This window comes from Pezoporus wallicus, unplaced genomic scaffold (assembly GCF_028554395.1).
Source record: "Pezoporus wallicus isolate ANWC-B61680 ecotype Strahan unplaced genomic scaffold, APGP_CSIRO_Pwel_v1 contig_1583, whole genome shotgun sequence".
Lineage (NCBI taxonomy): Eukaryota > Metazoa > Chordata > Aves > Psittaciformes > Psittacidae > Pezoporus > Pezoporus wallicus.
In genome coordinates this window covers 2,875,364-2,898,715 of record NW_026637266.1, presented here as the reverse complement: position 1 = coordinate 2,898,715, position 23,352 = coordinate 2,875,364, and the positions used below count along the sequence as shown (strand labels likewise).

Genomic DNA, 23,352 nt, shown 5'->3' with positions numbered 1-23,352 from the left:
TCTGTATTCATGTCATTGCAGGCAGATATGCAACATGCAAAACTTCCCTCCCTCTCATTTGAATTTATTCTCACTTATGAAACTAAGCAGTGCAAGAACACACATTCTACCTGGACAGAGCTGTATATGATGCTATCGAGCCCTTCTGTAAGCAGTGCTACTGTGGGAAGCACAATACCAGCTGTGCAGGTTATAAAATCTCACCTGTGCACTGCAGGCAGGTATTTGTAGCCTACTGTGCCATGAAATTTTACTGTCTGTCAACAGCTTTACTCGTTTATGCACTAAGCATGGTAAGGGGATAGTATACAGCTGGTGAGAAGAACCTGGAGCTTCATTTTTCAGCTTCATTGACATTGCAGCACTTCACAACCTTGTACTGGTCTAACCAAAACCTCCTTTAGGAAGGGAGTCTGAAAAGGTTCTGATGATGCCAGAATTAACATCATTTTCTATTTTGTATTTTTATGTAAAATAAGATGTGTATATGAAAAAAATGTTATGATTGATTCAAAATAACTCTCTTCAAAAGAATTACTCCTTGTGGTCAGTTTTATTTTCTCAGGTTTCAGTTATTTTGAGATAAAGAAAGGAGAAAGGAATTGCTTTGGACTACCAGTAATAGGGAATTCTTGTAGTGTTTTCTCTGGAAATCACTTTCATTGTGCAAGATACATGCAAAATTGCTCAGCAATGATTTCCTTATGAATTAATTATTCTACCGTAATAGCAGGTCTAAATTAAGAATCCTTTTTGGTAACATTAAACCCAAATTTTAAGTAACTGTGACAGAGGGGACTGAAGGAAAATAATCTTAGAATCTGTAGGTATACAGTTCTCTGGTCCCCAAAGAATTAGAAAGAGAGCCTTAGTAACATACAGGCAATTTCACCTGAGACAGGTTGGGGAATTTTGCACCTTCTCAGAGAAGACCAGATAAAAGTCACTTGGAAAAGCTACAGATTTTGAGTATGACACAGTTTGTTTACTCCCAATCCAAACATACCTAGCATGCAGGTGCTACTTGACAGTTTAAACCACTCAAATTGGTAGGAAGAAATGAAGGAAGGATATCTTACCCAGAAGAGCAGGGAGAGGGGGTAGAGTTCGTATTTTGATGAATCCAAAAATTTTCCCTCCGATGACAGCAAAAAAATAAAGAAACAGAATTCCAAACAGATTTCCACCTGGGAGACACTCGGCCCCAGTGATGGACCAAACCACAGCCCAAACCAGGACCACGACTGCAACTGGAATAAAACAATAAATATTCATATTTAGTCATTTCTCAGGGATGACTTTGTTTGCTATTAGACCACTTTTGTTTTTCTACTAATGAAAACAGTACCCTGACTTTCAAAAATAAAATCACTTAAAATTAGCTTAATCATAACAATATTATTAATTCATCTTTGATGCTCCCTAAACTGATGTTCTGATTTTATAGATGCTAAGATACTTTAAAAAATGGTACTAGGAACATCATTAGGGACCAGAAAGTACTGAGGGAGCACTGGGGCCACTGTGGAAAGCACTTAACAGGTCCTGAACTTAAAGCAAAGACTTTCACTAACTTATCTTGCCTTTGCATGTCTTCGGCTACTTCAAAACTGCAGTAAGAAGGAAGTGTCTTTTGTTAGGAAAAGTCTTAAATAACTGGTTATCCAGGCATTCTCTTCTGTGAGCCTTCAGTGTAGGGCACATCTTAAACAGAATGGGTTAGTTTTCCATGTAGTTAGGAGGATTCTTGGCTTTATACACCTACAGTATTAAGGAACAAAAGAAGTTATCTCTGCCAAGTCTCATATTTGTTGCCTTAATTCAACAAAAAGCCATCTAGTGTGACAAAAATCCTACTGTGTTTATAATCATCCTGATGCTCCCACACCAAAACAAACTACCAAGACGAGAACTGGGAGGTCTTTCTTCTGATTAAAACAATTTGCAATGCAAAAACACACCTGTCATGCTAAACACACAAGAGAGGATGGAGGAACAAAAAATACACATTCAAACCTTTGTTTCACCTGATTTGGTTTTTTTTTTCCTGCTAAAACATTGAAACAAAAGTAAAACATGTAAACCATAGCTATTTCCCTTTGTTATTTTCAAGGACAATGGACAAATATTATCACATCCAGAGAAATCAGTATTTTCATTTGTCATTTTTTGTTTTAACTAGACTCTGGTACATACCATTTGTCACTGTTCGGGACAGTAAACCTTGAGGAGGACATGTAAATATTTGGCTCCATGTTCTTGCAGGTATTGAAGACCCTGACTTTGGTTCCAGAGGTTGCTGACCACAGTGATTCAAGAGAGCAGTTTCTTCTGTTTGTATATTCCCACCAGTACCTTTGGCATCTACTGCTGGTCCCTCCTGAAGGAAAAGAATGAGACTCCCTCAGAAACAGCACTGTATATACCTGAAGCAGTATAGCAGTATACTACTATATAGCAGTACAAGACCTGAAATCAGCTATGATTCATGAATTCCACACTGTCTACAGATTACATTAGTTAATTAGTTCCACTTCAAGCTGAAATTGCAGCCACTAATTTCCAGCAATCCAATATACCACAGCCTTTTAACTATTGCCGTAGGAATGGTCCAACTTTGTAGTATTTTTCTGATTTTTGGTGATGTGTTTGGTTTTGCATGCCAAAAAGAACTCCATGTGAAATACTCTGGGACATTTGCCTTTTTATCTGCAACTGACAGGACTCCTGTCCCAGTACAAATAGCAGCTGTTCATATTTGATGAAGAAATATTAACAGGCCAAGTTCAGGTTGACTTGTATACAAGCTAAATATTTGTTAATATTTTAAACAATTTGATAAGGTTCCACTTCCAGTCTAGATTTCACAATATAGTTAATGATAAGCATCATTCTAGTGAGACAGCGTCTTTAATATAACTCCTAAATAATTTCTGTTGCAAAGCCTTGAACCAAAATAACAAAACTATTTATGATTAGAGATGAAAGAAACAGAACAGCTGTCCAGTGCAAGCATTACTTACATGATCCATTGCTGGAAGTGTCAAACTGGTAAGTCAAGGTAGAGATGGAGAAATACTACCCTAGGAGTTATTTCCTTGAAGAATGTTTCCTTGAAGCTGTTCTCTTACAGTGATTCATCTACTTATCCATCTTCATAGCCAAAGCGCTTTTTGACCATTTTTGGATATGTGTCTCACTTCATTTTTAGGGTTCTTATTTTTGACAAGTTAATCATCTGCCTTCTCCTATGATTATTCACCTTCACGTCATCTCACTGTCACAGCACGGACATGAAATTCTTGCCTATACTGTGGTTTGGCCCTCCTCCAGTAACACAGTTCCACATTTCCAATTAATTTTTTCTGTCTTGCCTGTCTGTCTCTCTCTCTATATATATATCCCTTACTCAGAGTCACAGTTGGAACACAAATCTTGTGAGCTTTCAGCATTTACTTGTTTACCTACCCTGTGATTGCCAGCTACCGGTGTGTATAAAGACACACCATACAGTACTTACCTTTCCAGTCAATGCTATATGTTTGCTCTGAAGTGCCTTTTAAGTTAAGAACTTTATTCTTCCTTGCATTTACAGCAAATCTTTTTCAAAGCCACAGAAGTTTCCAAGAACACTGGAATTATGCCTATAGAAGTTTAAAACTGGTGGAGGTGTTTATTTTTCTTAGATAAGGAAGACATGCAGGAACAACTTTCAGCAAGTGGACTGACAGGCACAATTTGAAAGCAAAGAAGCAATTTTGAGTCAAAAAAATTCTCTTAAATAGCTGATTGTAAAATATAAGCTGATGCATTTGCCACTTAAAGCTGAAATTGCAACCACTGATTTCCAGCAATCGAACATACCACAGACTTAAAAAACCTGAACATTTGTTAATTGTAACAAATTCCTGCTGAGAAGGTTTCTCTCTGTGCTCCCTTCCAATGTAGGGATTTTAACGTATGTAGAAAGAAAAAGGAAAGGAAAAAAGTTCCCTCTGACTGAAATTGTACTTTGAGACCCTAATTAATTACCTCACTTTGCTTATGCAAGGGAATCATGCCATTTCTCTCACATACTGATGGCTCAAAATCTTCATTGTCTTTTACAGTATCCTCCTTTACCATTGTTGCAAACCTAAGGAAAGCAACAAAGATAGAAAAGTTAGAGAGAAGCAAGTAATGCTATTTTCCATATCAAAGGTTTCTCAGTGATTTTCCCTCCTTCCCCATAGATCAGGTATTTGGAATTTAATGGTTTTTGCATACCTGTGTATGCTATATATAAAAACGAGACAGGAACTAACAGAACAGTATTAAAGTTACAAAGTGAAGCACTAAAAAAGTTGAATTAAAAAGTCTGAGTTGTAGAATCACAGTGATCTGTACTAACCTGTTATTTCCTCCTTAAAAGAATGGCTGTTATGTGTATATACATATATAAATGCACACATATATACATATATATTTGTACCTCCTATTAGTGCAACATAAGGGTTATTTGCTGTCAATTCCACATACCACGACCATTAGTTCTGAAAGTGTCAGAGTCTCTGTGTGCATGGCACTGCAAGCAACCATTTCATAAAGCTAAGAGCAACAACTGTGGTTTCTAAAGCACACACACAAGGGGACGCTTTTTCTGTAACTTAAACCTGACCAGATCCAGCTTGATTTTCAGGGGAATTTTCAAGAACATGCTTCTGTTAGATGCGATTATTCACAAACACGCTGACTGCATATCTAAAGAGAAGATGCCTCTTTGAATGAAGATCATTCCTATGCACAACTGGCACTCTATAATCAGATGAAGCTAATAAAACATGGCTCTTTCTTACTGCTTATGTCCCATGGAGATACTTCTAACAGTAAGAGATAAGGTCCGAGTTGTTTGTGGGTAACTCACTGTACTTAGTCTAACTGATCTATTTCTTGTCCCATAGATGTTAACAAGAGATACGGTGGCGCACTGTTCTGTGTGTTGGAATTGGTTTTGTGTGAATGTTTACTGTAGTTTCACAGGTGCAGGTAAGCAAAAGTCACAGACAGTAAAGGTGTGCATATATTCTCTAACTACATTTCAGTGCTAATGGAATTTTTTGGAAGTCTTTTACGTTGCTCTGGCCACAGAAACACTGATCAAGTTAAGCAGAACTTTTGGGTGAAGATATTCCTTCCTTGCTAGATTGCTGGGAGCAAGCCAGAGAGCCAATTCTCACAATTAGAAAGCCTTCAGTTTATAATTACGTGCTTCATATTTGAGAACAATTGGTGCCATGAGCAAAGACAGAGGCGATTGTAACACCGGGGTGGTTCTGTTTGAGCTGTTCTGATATTAAATTGGCTTGAGACATGGCCAAGGCACAGAGGAAGATTACCGAGCCATAGGCAAACACTTTCCATGTCTTCTAAGGTAATAGTTTTGTTTTCTTTCCTTTTTAAATGTAAAATGTTCGTTTGTTCCAACTCCAGTACTTTTTTATATTTTCAATTACTTCCTGTGGAACCAGTTGTGGTCTTGAAGTTTTTTTAACTGATATATTCCCCCCCACCCTCCCACCCCCCCCAGGGGATTGTTAATCCTTTTACTGGGGCTAGGAATCCATGAATGCCAGTATACTAACTGAAATAGGAAGTATGAGCAACATACCAGTGCCTCCCTCCTTCTTTCCACCTACCATTTCCTCAGGGTATATGTACTTAATTTTGTCATTCTGAAGAGTGTGTGGGTAAGGGACAGAAGGGACAGAAGGATATCGTTCTCCATCCAGCTGTGTATGGGCAACATCCCAGTTCTTGAGATCACACAGTTGTTGACAAAAAAAACATTAATACTTCTGAGAAGCCCAAGTCCACCTCAACAGCTTCAGGTCCTAAATGCATAGCTCAGAGTAGGGTATTTGATTAAGCAAGGATATTCGATGTTCCACTTAGCAGGAAGTTTCAAGGTGTGAATGAGGGGTCTGACAGTGTGTGTGCTGTCCTTGACTGTTTTGCACATCTTCACCCTCTTAGGTTCTTGATACTGCTACTTTCAAGCAACAGCCGGTTGGATTAATGAGACCAGAGTGAGTAGCTAGTAGTCATGGGGTTTGGTGTTCATTTGGTTGTGTTTTGTGTTGTGGGGTTTTTTTGGGTTTTTTTTTTTGTTTTCAAACTTTCACCCCTATGCAGACAAAAATCAGTGATTGAGAAATCATGGAGTAGAATTCATACCACAAGATTAAGGTCTGCACCATGGAAACCAGCCAGTAAGAGGCTTATTTTAGTACCTCCCTGTAAAATATACTTTCCTTATTTTGAAACTAGAAAGGTTTATATTAGAGCTTTTCATTTTATTTTTTTTAATGGGTAGGGATGAGGAAAGAGAGGGAGAGCTGAAGAAATAGCTGTCAGGGGCCATGTGCAGATGGCTGTATTATTAGCTCTACTGCCCTGGTTACTTGTCATAGAATCATATAACAGGGTTGGAACGGACCTTCAAAGGTCATCCAGTTCAACCCCCCTGCAATGAGCTAGATCAGGTTGCCCAGACCCACATCCAGCCCGGCCCTGAATGTCTCCAGGGATGGTGCATCCACCACCTCTCTGGGCAACCTGTGGCAGTGGTTTACCAGAGTCATAAAGAATTTCTTCCTCACATCCACCCTTAATCTTCTCTCTTTTAGTTTAAAACCATTACACCTCATCATAAGAGGCTAAAAAGTCTCTCCCCAGTTCTTTTAAAGTCCCCTTTTAAGTACTGAAAGAACACAATAATGTCTCCCCAGGGTCTTCTCTTCCCCAGGCTGAACAACCCGAACATTCTGCTTTGTACACACACAGGACAGACAAGGATACAAGTAAAATACCACAAATACTGTCAGAGCAACTAACATAACAATAAAACAAAACCAAACGAGAAACCCAAACCACACACCATCGCCCACAAAGAGGTAAGTGACACACCCTCCTTCCCGCCTCCCTGCGCAGCCTCCCGCCTTACCTCTCCTGCCGCCTCCAGCCGCACCGATGGCGATGCAGAGGGGCAGAGGACTTCCCTGGGGAATGGCGGGACGCCAGGAAAGGGGTCGCTCGCCGTGCAGCTCTGCCAGGGCTGCTCCCGCAGCGCCGGGGCGATGTGGCGGTATCCCGCACCCTGCAGCAAGCGGCACCGTTGTGCCGGCTCCGGCTCCTCCTCCCTGCTGCTGTTGGAGCTACAGGCCCTCCTCCAACGCCGCGGCTTCACTAGGCCGCGGCCAAAGCCTCCGTGTGGCGCCTTCGTGCCCTTTGGCGCTGTGACCTGCTATCTCCTAACCCCCCAGTGTCCCGGAGGACAACGGATCAGAAAGAAGTAGGTTTGCGTGTCTTACATAGCCTCCGCTTCACATGTAATTTCCCTGCAAGCTGCGGGCATTAAGAAGGTTGTGTTCTACGCTGCCTTTCCCGTGGAAGAAGCCACGCACAGTCCTGTTACTCAGACCACAATGCTGCAGCTGGAGCTGAGGTGCAATGGAAGCGTAAGGATCTCTAGCTGATTCTGCTCTGGGTACATGCAGAAAAAAATTGCGCTAGGGAAGGCAGGAGACCAAAAAAACCAAACCAACATCAAGAAACGCAAGTATGTCTCCTTCTTAAATAATCATAAAGTGTGTCCACCTTATCCGTACATGCATGTGAGGGAATGACAGACCTACTCTCACAATCTCATTTTGCAAACTACACTGGGTAGATTTAGATGAGATACTAGCAAAAAGTTCTTCATTGTGAGGGTGGTGAGGCACTGACACAGGTTGCCCAGAGAAGCTGTGGCTGCACCAGCCCTGGCAGTGTTTAAGGCCAGGTTGGATGGGGCTTTGCACAACTTGATCTAATGAAAGGTGTCCCTGCCCATGGCAGATGGGTGTTGGAACTGGATGAGCTTTAAGGTCCCTTCCAACCCAAAACATTCTGTGGTTTATATGAAAGGAGATTCAAACGCAACATGCTGCTATTTTGCTCCTAGTAGTATTACACAGAGTGAAGTCCACTGAGAGAAAGAAGCACTGGGTTTTGATCAGTTAAAATGTTAAAATGGACTCTGAATCAGGGAAGTCTCTTCCCCCCTCACCCCTCCCAAAAGACCTACAATCTGAAAAGTAAAAAAATTCCTCTATTATCACTGGAGTGGAAGGAAAAAAAATAATTACCCATTTGCATTAAAACAGACCACGGAATTAAGAGGTCACAAGAGCATCAAGAAGCCTTCTCCTTTAATAATTCCAGCAAGTCTGCTGGACGCATTTCAGCGTTGTAGCTGTTAATACATCCATGAAGAACTTTCCTAGTAAGGCAAATGACAGCAATCTCCGCCCATTTTCTTTCTTTTTCCTGGTCCACCAGCTTCTCCACTACCACCGAAAATCCGTATCCCTGTGCTTTTAGTGCAACATAAAAAGCAAATGGCATCTCCTTTTATTGAAGGAATTCTTTGACAAAAGCAGCATTTCCTGAGTAGCATCTGTGTGTTACAGTCGCCAGTGAACTTAGAAATGTTAATAAAGTTCAATATGCAACAAGTATAATGCATTTTCTCTGAAATTCTTAATTATATTTTCAGAATACACAATGCAAGTTTCCCGTGTTACTGCAGTGGGAGGATTCTCTTTTCAAGGTAAGTCTGAAAACACCTACTATAGAGGAGGAACTTTGGCCTTCATATAAAACCCCAAAACCATTAAAATGGTATCCTGCCAGCCTGAACTTAACATTTGAATTTATGTCAGTGAACATTAGTGGAACCAGTTAGGATAACTTTGGATTTCTGCCTCAGCTCAATCTTCCTTGGCTGGCAGGGTCTTTTTTTGAAATACCGGGTACTCAAAACCCCCCTAAACAAACTACACAAGATCAGAATGCTTCCAACCACGATTAAGGGTGAAAGTTAAGCCAAAAATGAACCTTAGGAAGCCAACATCCACAATACTGTCTCATTTGTAAATGTTACATTTACTTAAGATACTAAAATAAGAAGTCTGATTTTAGCTAGACATGTTCCATCATCTTTGAAATCAAATAATTTTTATTAATGTTTCAGTTAATACTGAAAATCTTAATAATTTTAAAAACATGGCAGTTGTTACAGAAACACGCACAAAATACTGAACGTTTCGCCCAGTGCTTTCTGATTACTGATTAATCACACTCAGTACGTTTATTCTTTAATTCCTCCGCCACACATATATGTATTTAAAATATATGAATATATATGAAATTACATACAGATTCATTCACAAACTAGATAAATGGGGCTGCATCCAATTTCTGTTAAGGTAACCTTATTTATAGACAGCCAGCCTATGTCATTCATGTCCATTTTAATAGTATGTTAGCAAAACAAATAGTTTTGGAATTCAGGTTATCAAGTGCCTTAGATCTCTGGGTCAGGATTTATGGCTTTTTCCCCAGAGTATGAGACTTTCTGTTAATAGGTTTCTGATTCATAAATCAAAGCTACCATGTGCTATCACAACACACACATTCTTGTAGAAACAGTGCTTTTCAGAGAAACAGCCTTGTGTTTTACCATGAACTATACTGATATTTGACAATCAAGCAATAGAATACAAAGCCTAGCACCTAGCATAAGGATTTGAAAACATTTGTCCAATATCAATACATCTTTTTGAAGAGGAATATATCTGCTCTATCTAGAGTTGTAAAATCTACTCCTTTTGCTTGTGTGCCAGAAGTCTAAGCATATTGATGGAGATCCACCTGTGTAAGCACAATTCTCACACACATAGCCCTATCCATGCCTACTAGAGTGATGTCCTTGCATAGTACTTTTTGTACATGGAAGGATAAAAAAACCAAACAAAATATAGTAATGATACTTCCAAGACCAATTTAGGAGAGATCTATACCATTAATGAAACAGTTCTGATCTCCATTTCTCCCACTAAGACCTCTTCTTTACTAGTTAATGTGCTTTCTAAGTGACTGTAGAACTGCATTATGATTTTAATGCTTTCTACATTTTGCAAGCTTTAGTCTTAAGCTTTAGAGCAGGCTCCTCTCCATCATTTCTACTTCAAGAAAACAGCATGGTCTTCATGAAGTAGTTATGTGCTTAAAAAAATCCCTCCCAAACTTCACAAAGGGGCCAATCCTGCTTTTTGTGCTACTGCTTTTCCAGATTTCAAAAATCTAACTTGCCTAGGATCTGGGAAATGGATACAGCAGTTGCACAGCTGTGCATGTACAGTGACCCTCTGCTGTCTACACGGGAAGTTTCATGCACCCATACACCACATATCTACAGTGTTTGACTGTCTTGCACTGCCCACTTTGGATCTGTAAGTGTTCTCAGGCATTAGATATTCTTTTCAACAATTCAGAGTGCTTTTCTACAGCTATTACAGTTCTAAACCATTTTGCTAATGATAGTACAGAGCAGAAAGAACTTACTTTGTAATTTGCAAGGCAGAATCTGCTTTCAAATGAAATTTGCAATTAGTATGTTCTCTAATACAGAAACATTTATTACCAGTAACAAAATTATTCAAATGATCATATCTTCAAATTTGCTATTATATCTGCTTTTTCTGTTTAAACCACACTTAGTTCAGGATCAGGATCCATTTAGATGATTTAATACTAGTTGTTCCATTTTCTCGGGACAGTCTGTCAATGCTAGTAGGAAATCTAATTGTGAATGTTTAGCTTCCAGATACTTTGGAGGATGATAATAAAGGTAATATTTAATTACTTTTGCTCAGATTTGCTTAAAGCACAATTCAGATTTTGTACCTTTAATAATATTCTTTGCCTTCTGAAATCTTACATGTTAAATTGCTATTCTCTCATGTTCTTGGAGTTACCAGAAATTGAAGCCACATGAAGTATGTCTTACTCCAGTATTTCACTATTTAGGGAAAAGTTAATCAGTAAGACCAACCTAGAAGGAGAACATCTAACAGTAAAAATGTACCAAATTTGTTTTGAAGGACATCATATGGGTGATCTAAATCTCTGCCAGCTACCTTATCCGAGAAACACAATCCTCACTTTTTGCCTTTCATGGTATGAATTTCCATTTGCAAGCAGGGTCAATCACAAGCTCCATCCTCCATCAATGATTAGTTCATTACCGGTCACATAGGCAGACTGAAATTACATAACAAATAACAATTGTAACCAATTTTTTATGGCTATTAATTACGGGAAAACTCTTTTTCCTTTAAGAAAAAAAAAAAACAACCAAAAAACAACCACCCTGGCATTCTTTTTATACAAGCATTTTTTGTTTTGTTTTACAAAAATACCTGAACAAATAGAATACAAACACACTTAGAAATGGAAGCCTTTTGGCTAACTCGGGGGAGTGCATCAAAAATATTATTAGAAGCAATATTCACATGAACTAGACTATAGATTTCTTACCTGCAGGAATAATACATCACACTATGATGTTATTAGCTCTTTAGCTTGGCAGAATCTGATCAGGTCAGCCAATAATTACAAGGACACCTAACTGAAAAGTTGATTCAGGCAGATTGTGAGGTAAGCAACTAAGCTGTTGGTATTCTTCTGTATGTCAGTACTGAAGCATACTGAATATACTGGAAAACTGGAATTCTGTCTACATATGGTTGAAAACCCTATGACCAGACTCAAAAAAATTAGTAGCTTTACAGGAACAATAAAACCAAGATGAAAATGGGAAACAGATTACTGAGAGATAGCAACATTAAGACAGCGTTAATTCCATTAAAATATTCTGTTAATGCTCAGTGGGACTGCTGGACAAGCCCAGATGAATCCAGCCCAGTTTTAGATTCACAGTAAATTTATAGCACCCAAAATTACCTTGATACATGCTCATTAATATTGGTAGCACTTGCAGTGGTCATTAAGAGTTTGGTGTATAACAACCTCAGTGAGTCTGTGGTTTTTCTTATGCTGAAAGGGTAAATTCACTCTGAGCATTAGCCCTTTGAGCTAAAATGGCCAGCAGTTCAATGCTCTTTGAATAGTGAATTTGAATTTGCTCTTGAATAGTGAAGGTAAGTGATGATTACTAATTCTACCTCCTTAAAACATGATCTAGCCTTGGTACAAATGTGGAAAAGAAGACAAACCTATTTCTCGTACCATTCAGGATGATCTGGGGTCAGTCAATTTGCTTGGATGATATCAAACCACCAGCCTACAGTAAGAAACACCTAATGCCGTATCAATCACTGTCAACGTTTAGAGTACTTCTTGCATTACAGGTTGAACTCAGTAAAATATTGTGGGCTTTTGTTTTTGTTTGGTTTTTTTTTATTTCTTTTTTTTTTTTAATAATCCATCTTAAAGACAATGTAAATCCTCCTAAAGCAACTTCTCTCTATTGTGAAACAGCAAAGTAGCACAGGATTCTGTGACAAGGAAATTTTATTGTTCATACTTACTTCATCAGAGGCCAAGTACACAAAGAGATGGGCCACTTCTTCAGCAGTAGCCATCCTACCAGTCCTCTGTCTGGCTAGAAAGTCTTTCAATGCCTATATACACAGGAGCATTTGGTATATCAAAAATGAAAACCAATTATTTTAATCTGACATGTATAAAGCAATACTGGAATAAGCCGTAAGACACACATTCTTTTAGTACACTGAGTAGGGAATTTATGCTAGACAAAGAAATTAAACATTAACACTGGTATGAATTTCAGATTTAAAAACAGTAGGAGACTGGACCTGAATCTCTGGTTCCAGAGTAAAGCCAGTGTAAGTCAGTTCTCCCTTTGATGGTAGGTACTCCCAGACCTTTCAAATGAGGGCTCACAGTTATCTAGTCAGTATGGGTAAGCATTCCAAACAATTTTGACATGCATAGCCAGGATGCCCTTTCTATTATGGTTTTGCAGTAGTCTGTGGCTGCCACATGCCCCAGTAGAAAATATCTTCTACCTTTGCAACAGATGCTGTAACCAATGGTTGCAGATGCTTCCATAGATGACAGACCCTCTGTATTCACTAAGCAATAGTAACCTTCTAACACATTAAGACTTCTGTCTTGAGTACAAACTGACCAAACTATCAAAGGAGACACTGCTGCTATGTTATCATTGATATCTGAAATAGGGGACATTCCTGAAAATGGGCAAAGTGCCACTATGTATGTATATTTAAAGGGAGTGAAATGTACGTACACACCTGTTCTGGGTTAGGCCGGGCTTGGATTCTTTCCTGTAAAGATGGAGTGTCAACAGTTCCTATGCAAAATTTTAAATTCAGTGTTAAAAATCACCTTCATCAGCAATCATGACAAAAAATGCTGTTCAGTGGTTCTATCGAGAACCAGTTGGCCATAGGATCTATCCAGCCAACTGGCCATAAGGATGATCGGAGGCTGGAGCACCTCCCATATTAAGACAGGCTGAGAAAGTTGGGGCTGTTCAGCCTGGAGAAGGCTGCATGGAGACCTCATGGCAGCCTTCCAATATCTGAAGGGGGCCTACAGGGGTGCCAGAGAGGGACCCTTCTTCAGGGACTGTAGTGATAGACAAGGGGCAATGGGTTTAAACTTCAACAGGGGAAGTTCAGGTTAGATACAAGGAAGAAGTTCTTTACTGTGAGGGTGGCGAGGTGCTGGAACAGGTTGCCCAAAGAAGTGGTGAATGCTCCATTCCTGGCAGCGTTCAAGGCCAGTCTGGACAGAGCCTTGGGCAACATGGTCTAGTGTTAGCATCCCTGCCCATGGCAGGGATTTGGGACCTTAAGGTCCTTTCCAACCCTAACTATTCCATGATTCTATCTGTATGTCTTAACACTTACATGTAACTTGTAATACAATTCAGGACTGCAAAACTATAAATGTGGCATAGGATTCTAAATTTCGAGAGAAGTCAGGACTTTGAGAATCGGATTCAGTACTTTTCAGATGGTTAAACCACGGCTAGCCTGTTAGTAGCCCTTGCCTGTTCCTGTCTTCCTAGAGTGTATATTTGAAAATAAACATTCAAATAGTATGCAGTGCATATATAATGTGTATGTGCTGGGTTAACAGACTAAACATACAGCTTAACTACAAAAGTAACAAGTTCTGTATTTTAAATCTCAAATGTTCCAAGCAGGTCCTGTACCTTTATGTTGTTGGTAACTTTAGTTGCCACTTGCAAATTTATTCTTTGTTAATAATGTCAAAGTAAATTGGGCCTTCTAGAATCTGCTCCCACTTTACAACCCACTTTACAAAATAGTGTATGAACACTTACCAGGACATACGCAGTTGCATCTGATGCCTTGTTCAATGAAATCAGCAGCCACAGACTTTGTTAGACCAATAACTGCTGCCTTTGAAGTACTATATACACATCTGTTCACAACTCCTAACAGAAGGTCAGTGTGAAGGCAGTGTAGAAACATGTTAAAAAAAAAAAAAAAGAGAACCAAGTTTGTTCAATATGCACCTGCTGCTGGGCCCCAGCATTTCCTGTAGCACCTGTAGTCCCTCTGTAAGGACAGGCTAACAAAAATGCTGACTGCCAGAATTCTACGCAGGCACACGAGAGCAAAGACCTTTCAGTAGTGTAAGTTTGGGGAGTAGTCAGAAAAGCCAACAAAGATTTGGGAACAGCAGAGACCCATCTGTTAGTCACCATCAGGCTTCTTTGGGAAGCATAGCTACAGTGCTGATGTAATTGTCATTTCTTCATTGTTTCTCTGAAGCACATACGTAGCAAGGTATCACTGGAAGCAGTTCATTTTTATTTAATACAAACTGGTAGAAAGGATACTATGAAACATTCAGTACAGATTCATAAACTCAGAGGCAAGCATCTTAGTATTTCTGCAATTTGCCACCCGTGTCCTTGTGTGTACATGAGTTGATGTGTGCTCTTTCTTTTTTCTTGAACTGTATCCCTCCTCAGGATTGGCAGTGCCCTCTCATTTCAAAGTTGTGCAAGGTTTATTTTGCAGTCCCATGATTTCTGAAATTTATGTAAGGAACTCTAGCAAGGTACTGACCTTTAATGCTGGATGCCACAGAAGACATATTTATAATATTTCCAGATTTCTGTTTGAGCATCTGCAAGAGAATACAAAAGTCATTCAAATGCAGACTGTTCTGTCATCTGCAGATCCAGCACAATAGCCCATAATAATCCACAGAACAGTCCTACATGCAATGGATACACAGGGTAGCAAAGCTTAATCAGCACAAATGGGTGCTTATCTCTTTTCATCTACTGACTGAAGTAGTAAAGCAGAATCTGAAGTTCTCACTAAGTTCTTCTGAGTCATCTCAGGAGTGAAGACTATGACAGGAAAGAACTTTTTTCCTGTGATAGGCACCTTGGAATCATTGCCCTTTTGTCACCACAGTAAGCTATACTATGTAGTAACTCTGCTTATGCCATCTACCAAGGCAGTTACTCACAGATCCCATTCAAATGCTAGCTTTGCAGAAGACTAAATCACAACTCTAGCATCTTTGATTTGTAGCTAGATTTCTTCAAGTTATAACCTTTTTAGGCATTCCAAACCCAAGGTGCCTAAAGCTGTTATATAAGAAACCTGAAAATAGATATCAGCTTAAAAACCCCTATAAAACAACAAACCAAAAACCAAACCAAACAAAAAAGACTGGAACAAGATTGAAAAGAGTAATCACCATCCAGTCATGGTCACAGCTTCCACATCTGGCCTTTGCATTTACAGGAATATAAACTCCTTATTCAGTTCACAAGTTTCTGTAGTCCTAAACCCAGTTACTATGTCAGCAAGCGTCCTCATGCTGCTACACTGTTCTGATATAACCAGCATGTTGCCATCAGTGGCACTGAATCGCTTCACAAGATAGTTTCCAGAGTTCCATAAAATTCATGTTACTATACATTATTTACAATTACTGTGTGCAGCTGTGTGCTATAGTAGAATGTGGTAGCACTGTATTGCAATGGCTCCCTTGCAGCTCTGCATTTGAAGGATTTTAGTTACATATTACATAACGCAAGCCCCTGAATGTATCATCTCTACCACATCTTTTAGACAGGTTGTCCGCTTGAAGAATTATACAATGCAGAGAATGTTTTAGAAGCTGCATACTAGCATATTTATCTCAAATCCTGTGCTGTCACAGTGGCAACAATTTAGACCTGTCACACTTTAAACACAGTGCAGCAGAGACTAAAAAATCACAGGCAAGCAATCCTTACCTTTGGAAGGAATGTCTTGATCATTAGATACATGCTGCGAACATTGAGGTTCATAGTGAAGTTCCAGTCTTGATCCTCACAGTCCAGAATGGTTCCATGATGAACAAACCTAGAATAAGTGCATGAACTGGATTAGTCTGTGGTTTACACTTTTGTGCCTTTTAATGCACATTTTCCCATATGATTTTGCACTAGATAACTCTTCCAACCCTGAAAAGGAGGGACTAGAGCTCTTTCAAAGAAAGCAAGCAATGGTGTATTTCTGATGAGTATCAGGGACACAAGGCAGACGCAGTATGTGCAAAGAAATGCTTGGCAGTAAGGACTAAACAAAACCAAAGAAAAGCAGAGCACTAGCAGACCCTCAGCTTTGCTCACCGTTGTGCTAGGAGGGCCAAAGCCATCAGTGCTGGGCACCCACAGAGTGTGGAAAACACAACAAATCCAAGAGCCATTCTGTCTTGGCCTAGGTAACGTGGCTACACATGAGAAATTCAGGTTTGATGAAAACACATGAAAGTTTGTCTTAAAGGCATAAAGTGAACTAAAGCAAAAGAAATAAAATGCATTTAAGTAAAAGGAAGTACTTCTGGAAGACAGAGAAAATTGGAAAAAAATGTAGGATCAAATAGAAGCTTGTTACCCTGCAATGTTACAGAGAACGTCAATCTTTTCAATCTCCTTGGCCAGATTTTCTATCTGCTCCTTTTTGGTGACATCCAGAACACGTATTTGAATGCCTAGAAAAACATGGTATTTGCTTCACTGTACTTGACTAAGGATCATTGGTTTATTTTTCTGAACTGCTGAGGATTGCACCTACAATTTAAGGCAGTGGCTTGACAGGTTGCAGTCCCCCTCAGTGGTACACCACAACGTGGAGACTCAGTGACCGAGAACTACATTTAATCATTAGGTTAGTGCAGTGGTTAAATCGGGACAGCAGGTCATGCTTCCTAAAATTTCCAAAGGGAAATAAACAAAGATCAGCTGGTTCAATTTGTTGTAACAGCATCACACAAGCAGACGAGCTAACATCATTTACCATAAAAACATTTCCAATAAGCTTGAATTCCACTATACCCTCAAACTGAACAATTACAGAATCTGTATAATCATAACAAACTTCCATGTCCATGTATTTAAAAACACACATGAAAAAACCTCCGAACAAACACCACCACCAAAATCCACAACAACCAAACACCTTATATTCAGTCAGACTTCCCCATGTTCCAACTTCTTTCTGTTGACTTTCATCTTTCTGCTGTGGACCTCTCTGTGTGTTTTTAAATACCATTATTATTTTAAAACCATGAGGGCAGTTGCACCAGAACAGGGGCCTGCAGAGGTTGTTGACGAAATTCCATCCTTGGAGATATTCAGAATTTGACTCAACACAGCCCTGAGCAACCTGCTCTAACCACAGCTACTTTGAGCAATAGGCAGGACTGTAAGGACAGTGCAGGCAAGATGTTTATGGCCTCCAGAGGTCTCATCCAGCATATCTGATTCTAGACATACTGTAAAGCTGTTTGTAAAGCATCTGAGTGATATCTAAATTATGGGAGAATTTGATCTGAAATTGATAAAACCCTCTTTCTTTTGAAGCCAAACTGACAAGTCCTTGAACAGGTTTTATATGCCTTAATTAAATGATACAGACACTTTTGAAGAGATTTGTGTATAACGATGCAATTAAGACTACAGGCTGATGATTTACATCAGCACTGGAATTACTTCTCCTGGATGAAATTCAAAGACCACAATGTGCCAAGCCTTGATGAATTACAGCTTAACTAATTGTATGTCAAAAGGATGGAAATGTCTCTGAGTATATGGAAAACTACCTCTTGTGACCACCGCAGCAGAAGGAAAAAACCCACACAGTTGAAAACTTCACACTTTTCTAAACACCCACAGAATAAAGCTGGAAAAGTCCTAAAGTTCCCAAAGAGTTACAAAGGGATTGCTTGTGGTGAACTCCAGTCAAGTCAACAGAGACCAATGTTCACTTTAAAAGCTGTGCTAGAGAAAAGTGCTTTTGCATATTTGACTGTCGCCCTATAACAGGAATTCCTTAAATCCAATTCATTCCATCAGATTAAGTTGGAAGAATTTTCAGTTGTAAAATACATCTTACTTTTTATTTCAAGACTGAAAAATTATTTTTATATGATGGTGCACACTTGGGTCACTTATGATTAAGAAACAACTATGCAAAACTGCTCCTTGCAGTATGTTTCTGTGACATCAGTAGGAAAGTCATCTTCAGGCCTGAACATTTGTGCAAACAGAACATGCTTATCTAGTGTTGCGGGGTTAGTTTCTGAAGACTTAGTAAGCTCTACTAGGCAGCTATCCTCTTAACGCATTCCTTTGTAACTAAGTGCCATGGAAATGCAAGACACTAAATTTACTTTCTGTATAGCTGGGATGTTAGCTGTTGCGATGAGTGAAAAGCATTCTGTGCCTCTTAGAGTGCTGTGTTTGACAATTAGCTTGGTGATCTCAAAAGATAACTGAAACAGGTGCCACTCTGGGAAGCAGAAATGAGCTGCTTCTGTGACACAAAAAACTCAAGTTATTTTGCATGCCTTGAATAATACTCTGTCTGATTTGCTGATTTTGCAGTAGGTTAACATGCTGAATCTCTGCCATTCCACATCACAGAATAAAGCAATGCCAACACCTAAAGAATTAGTCTGGATATTTTCCTTTTATTTCTTTTCTGGTTTTTTGAAGTTTGCACTATCTTCAAGTTAGATTTCAGCCATTCTACACCAAAACTTGCAAAAGCTGAACCAACAACTACTGTAGGTCATTTACCTGGATATTTCTCCAGCTCTTGCAGCTTAGGCTCATTGATATCTGTAGCAATGACTTTGGCTCCTTCTTTTGCAAAAGCCTGAAGAATACAAGAGAAGCAGTTTATATTTAGATATTCCAGATCTTACCATAAATAAGTTCTGTTTCCTCCTCCTTTCCTTTTTGGCTTGAATCAAAGTTGGCTGAAGGCAGTTGATCTCTCACTTTTCATTTAGTGCATGTCAGGGAGTAATGGGCTTCAACTACCATGCATCTTGGGGACAACTAAGTAACTGTATGTGATACAGGACAAGAGTTAACATCTTTTCCTTAAACTATGGAATCCATAAATACAGTATAATAACAGTAACCAGACTAAGACAACTGGTACTATTATTACCCTTATTAGCTGCACGAACACTAGTAAGCCTGTTACAAACAGGTAGTGCTAGAATTGTCTGTCCTGTTTGATTTAAATGGGATTTGACAGATAAAGGCACAAGTCATAAAGAGAAATAGAACCTTTATGACAATACTTTGCAACCAAACCATAGGAATAGAGCAATATTAAAACAAACATGACTTTCTTTGGCACTTAACAGGAGATACTTTCTCATTCTTGATGCGCCCCTCAAAGCCTGCTTTCTCTGCACTGTGATTACTGATAAATCAACAGCTATGCTAACAAAATAACCTCTGTGTCAAAGTTATTCTGACATCTCAGACTGTAGCTCCTAATCTTCAAAATAAGCGTCTCAAGTGCAGCTTAAAAGGACAGTGGCATTTAACAAAAATGGTCTTCCCTCCATGCTTGTTGGGTATTTACAAATTTACAATTATCTGCTCCTTTGGACTAAGTGTTTTAATGGAAGTGCCAAGATTAGCAGTCTCCTGCATTCTTAACTGCATGCATATGAAACTAACTAGGATTGGCAGAAATCCTTCTTACAGGAGCTTTTCCCAGCTTGTTGATTACAATACAGAGATACTGAGATAACCTCACTAGCTTCTCTATCTGCTATGGAAGAATGAAATGGGAGGGTGTCCTGGGTTCAGCAGTAGCAGTCATTTTTCTCCTTCTTGGTAGCTGGTGCAGTGCTATGTTTTGACTTCCAGCCTGGGAACAGTTATCGGTTGGCTGGTGGTGAGGTGTTGTATTCTCTTCCCTTATTTCCTTTATCATTATTATTATTGGTGGTAGCAGCAGTGATTTGTGTTACACCTTAGTTACTAAACTGCTCTTATCTCAACCTGTGGGAGTTGCATTCTTTTGATTCTCCTCTCTGTCCCTCTGGGAGTAGGGGGAGGGAAAGAAGGGGGGGAAGTGAGTGAACAAGCTGTCTGGCTGGGTTTAAACCACGACACAGGGGAAGAACTGGTCAAAAGGAATTAAAAGGTAGCCAGAAAGTTAATATGTATGTTGAATTCTGTTCAAGTAATTGATTCTAAATTATTTCTCACAGTTGCTCATGGTGAACAACACTGTAGCTGTGCAGTCAGCATCATGTAAGAGTTATGTCAATGATTAACGTAAATAAAATATCATTGTTTTACTATAGGGTATAACAGGAAATATTCCTTCTATCCTTATCTTCTTCCAGAGCAAAGCAGCAGAGATATAGGACTAAAGGTACAGACAGTACCAGATGTGTATTGTTAAAAGAGCAGTTGCAGCTGTTCTTGAATCTTGCCCTTATCCTTGCCTGATGTCACCACTTGGAGCCTCAGACTTTCAGAAATTCAAACAGCACAATGCATGCAGTACAAAGACTCTATTATTCCCTGTTTTTTTCAATGAATAGTTCTGGCTTCATCTACAGTTTATGAATTCAAGAACTTGCTTAGTGTGGCTGTCTCTGGACAAGCTAGCTTTAGAGACCTAGCTTAGGTACAGGAGAACAAACATTTTCCCACTTACTATAGCAGCTGCTCGTCCAATCCCCTGTGCTGCTGCTGACAGCAGTATGACCTTCCCATCAAGCCGACCCATGCTGCTGATCTGTGCAGACAGATGTCACAGAATCTTTAACAAAAAGATGAACCAACAACATTCCTGGGAATCAGATGCAAATGCTTTCCAAAAACTAGGCATTATTCTGAGTACCTCTGACATCAAATCACTCCACAGACTGTCCTGTTTTGCTGCAGTGTGACCTTGAGTCACCAAGGGTGCTGAGGGGAGGCTGCCTCAATATATGTTTTGGTTTAGTTTTTTAACATAGTAAGAAGCTAAAAAAACAAACAAACATAAGGTATCTGAGCTCAAAAGCCAAGCTTTTTTATAGCAGAAGCCAGACTTTGTTTTGCCTTAAACAGAAAAAAAAAAAAGTTAAGATGAAACAGAAGCACAGCAGTTCATAATGTTGTGTTTCCATTGTCTATTCTGTTCTTAGAAAGCAGGTCTGCCTTCTCTTCCTCTTAAGCTCATCAACTTCCTAGATTGCAATAAATTCCACACAATACCTTGGGCCTTGGTGTTGGCTCTGAATAGTCTCAGGAAACTTCCAGCACTGCAAATTCCCAGCTACAACAAGGCAGAGGGGAGGGGAGAATAATAAACCTCTGTCCTCTCTTGCCCTTCTCACCTTCCTTGCTCTCAGATGACTACTGAGCATGCTTAGGACAAGCAATAAGGAACCTCTGGGATGTTCCACCTTACTCAGTGTGTAGCAGCCGAAAGGCAAAATGCTGCCCTCCTATCTTCTGCCCAAGGACACACTTTGAAATGTTGTGGCATGTTTAGAGAAAAACAGCATGTACGGTTGCAGACAAATAACTAAAAAGCAAATGCAATCCCCTCCCTCCTGTGGATTTTCTGTTATGTAAGGGACAAACTACTGAACAGGATGTTTCAGAGTGAAGCCACTGCGTTTCAGTCAGAGTGCAGTATCTGGTATTTGTTAACTGGGTTATCAATAAGCAAAACTTTCTGCACTTTTAACCCACAGAGCAAAATTTGTTTATGTAGCTATGAATGTAGAAAGGCATCCCAAGAACCTTAAGTCTTAAAAAATATACATGAAACCAACATACCAGGTACTTCACTGAGAAGTTAAAATAATCTCCCCTGAATTAGCAGACAATGCTGTCATCTAGAGATACTCAAGTCCAAGCTGTGGCTCAGACTGCAAAGACAAATTCAGTGTCCTGTATCTTAAACCAAATTATTAATTTATCTGATTTTGCCCAGAAATCCTGTCTATTTTCTCATCAGCAGCTTTTCCCTGCAAAAGCTGCAGCAAAACCAGTGTTCCCCTGAAGGTTACAGATTCAACAAATCAGACTTCTGAAGAAACTGAATAGAGAAATTCTTTCTATTCTAATATATGAATCAGAAGATTTAACGGTTTTAAGTCAGTTACAGTTTATGTATCAAGACCAACCAAATTCTCCAACACGAGTCCTTCCCACAGGCTGCAGTTCAGAAACTGCTGCAGCATGTGTCCCTTACATGGGTGCAGTCCTTCTTAATGGACTCCTCAAAGTGTGGGTCCCCTGTAGGGGCACCAGTCCTGCAGCAAACCTGCTCCAGCATGGGCTCTTCTCTCCATGAGCCACAGTTACTGTCAGGACTGTGCTCCAGCACAGGCTTCCCATGGGGTCACAGCCTCTTTTGGGCACCCCCCTGCTCTGGCATGGGGTCCTCCCCAGGCTGCAGGCGGCTATCTGCTCCACCATGGGCTGCAGTGGAGCCTCTGCTCCAGCACCTGGAGTACCTTCCCCTCCTTCTGCAGTGACCTGGGTGTTTGCAGGGCTGTTCCTTCCACTCCTCTCTCTGGCTGAAATTGCTCCTGTGCAACAACTTTTCCCCACTTTTTAAACACATTATCCTAGAGATGCTACTGCCATCACTGATGGGCTCAGCCCTGGCCAGCAGCTGGTCAGTCTCGGATCTGGCTGGCATTAGCTCTGTCGGACACCTGGGAAACTTCTAGATGCTTCTCACAGAAACCACTGCACTATTTCCTCCCCCCTGCTACCCAAGTCTTAAAAGCTCCCTGAAGGCAGAGGAAGCTTTTGGGGGTCTTTTCTGTCACATGTCTCTTTTCAGCAGAAAACAGACAACAAAAACTGATCAGTTCAAGTACTTCTGTAAATCACCTTAACACTTTGTAAGCACAATACACTATAGATACATTTTTCAGCCTCACAAACAAGCACAATATTTTTCAAACAAGCAAGGACAAGAAATACGTTTTTCAATCAATCACTTTTTATGAACATTTGCTGATTCTATGAGGCATTTAAAACTAAATGTTAATACAGTCACTCACCAAGCGAGCGCAATCAGCGTGTTATATTTGCTGACCTTTGTACAAAATGAAGTACAGTATCTTTTCTGCTGTGCTTATTGGGAGTTGTAGTGTAAGCGGTGAATT

The 23,352-nt window shown here is 39.8% G+C and overlaps 2 protein-coding genes across 3 annotated transcripts in view; both read right to left on the bottom strand.

Annotated features, from left to right (window-relative positions):
• SLC9B2 (solute carrier family 9 member B2) overlaps nt 1–13,180 on the bottom strand; it is a 24,344-nt gene extending 11,164 nt beyond the window's left edge. The window contains exons 1-5 of one of the 2 annotated variants that reach the window (XM_057404606.1): nt 13,161–13,180; nt 12,414–12,506; nt 4,033–4,135; nt 2,197–2,380; nt 1,080–1,250 (exon numbers count right to left, since the gene is read on the bottom strand). In XM_057404606.1, the coding sequence (XP_057260589.1) occupies nt 1,080–1,250; nt 2,197–2,380; nt 4,033–4,135; nt 12,414–12,418 (463 nt within the window). In that variant the 5' untranslated portion in view covers nt 12,419–12,506; nt 13,161–13,180. Of the gene's footprint in view, nt 1–1,079; nt 1,251–2,196; nt 2,381–4,032; nt 4,136–6,982; nt 7,232–12,413; nt 12,507–13,160 lie in introns of those variants that run through there. The other variant, XM_057404607.1, reaches the window with a different exon arrangement.
• On the bottom strand, nt 10,212–23,352 carry BDH2 (3-hydroxybutyrate dehydrogenase 2). Its single transcript, XM_057404608.1, has 10 exons — nt 23,248–23,352; nt 20,892–20,972; nt 18,995–19,073; nt 16,809–16,905; nt 16,166–16,274; nt 14,976–15,036; nt 14,222–14,335; nt 13,161–13,219; nt 12,414–12,506; nt 10,212–11,124 (listed from the first exon to the last, which is right to left on the bottom strand). The coding sequence occupies exons 2-10, from the start codon at nt 20,961–20,963 to the stop codon at nt 11,071–11,073; spliced, it is 738 nt and encodes a 245-aa protein (XP_057260591.1). The 5' UTR covers nt 20,964–20,972; nt 23,248–23,352; the 3' UTR covers nt 10,212–11,070.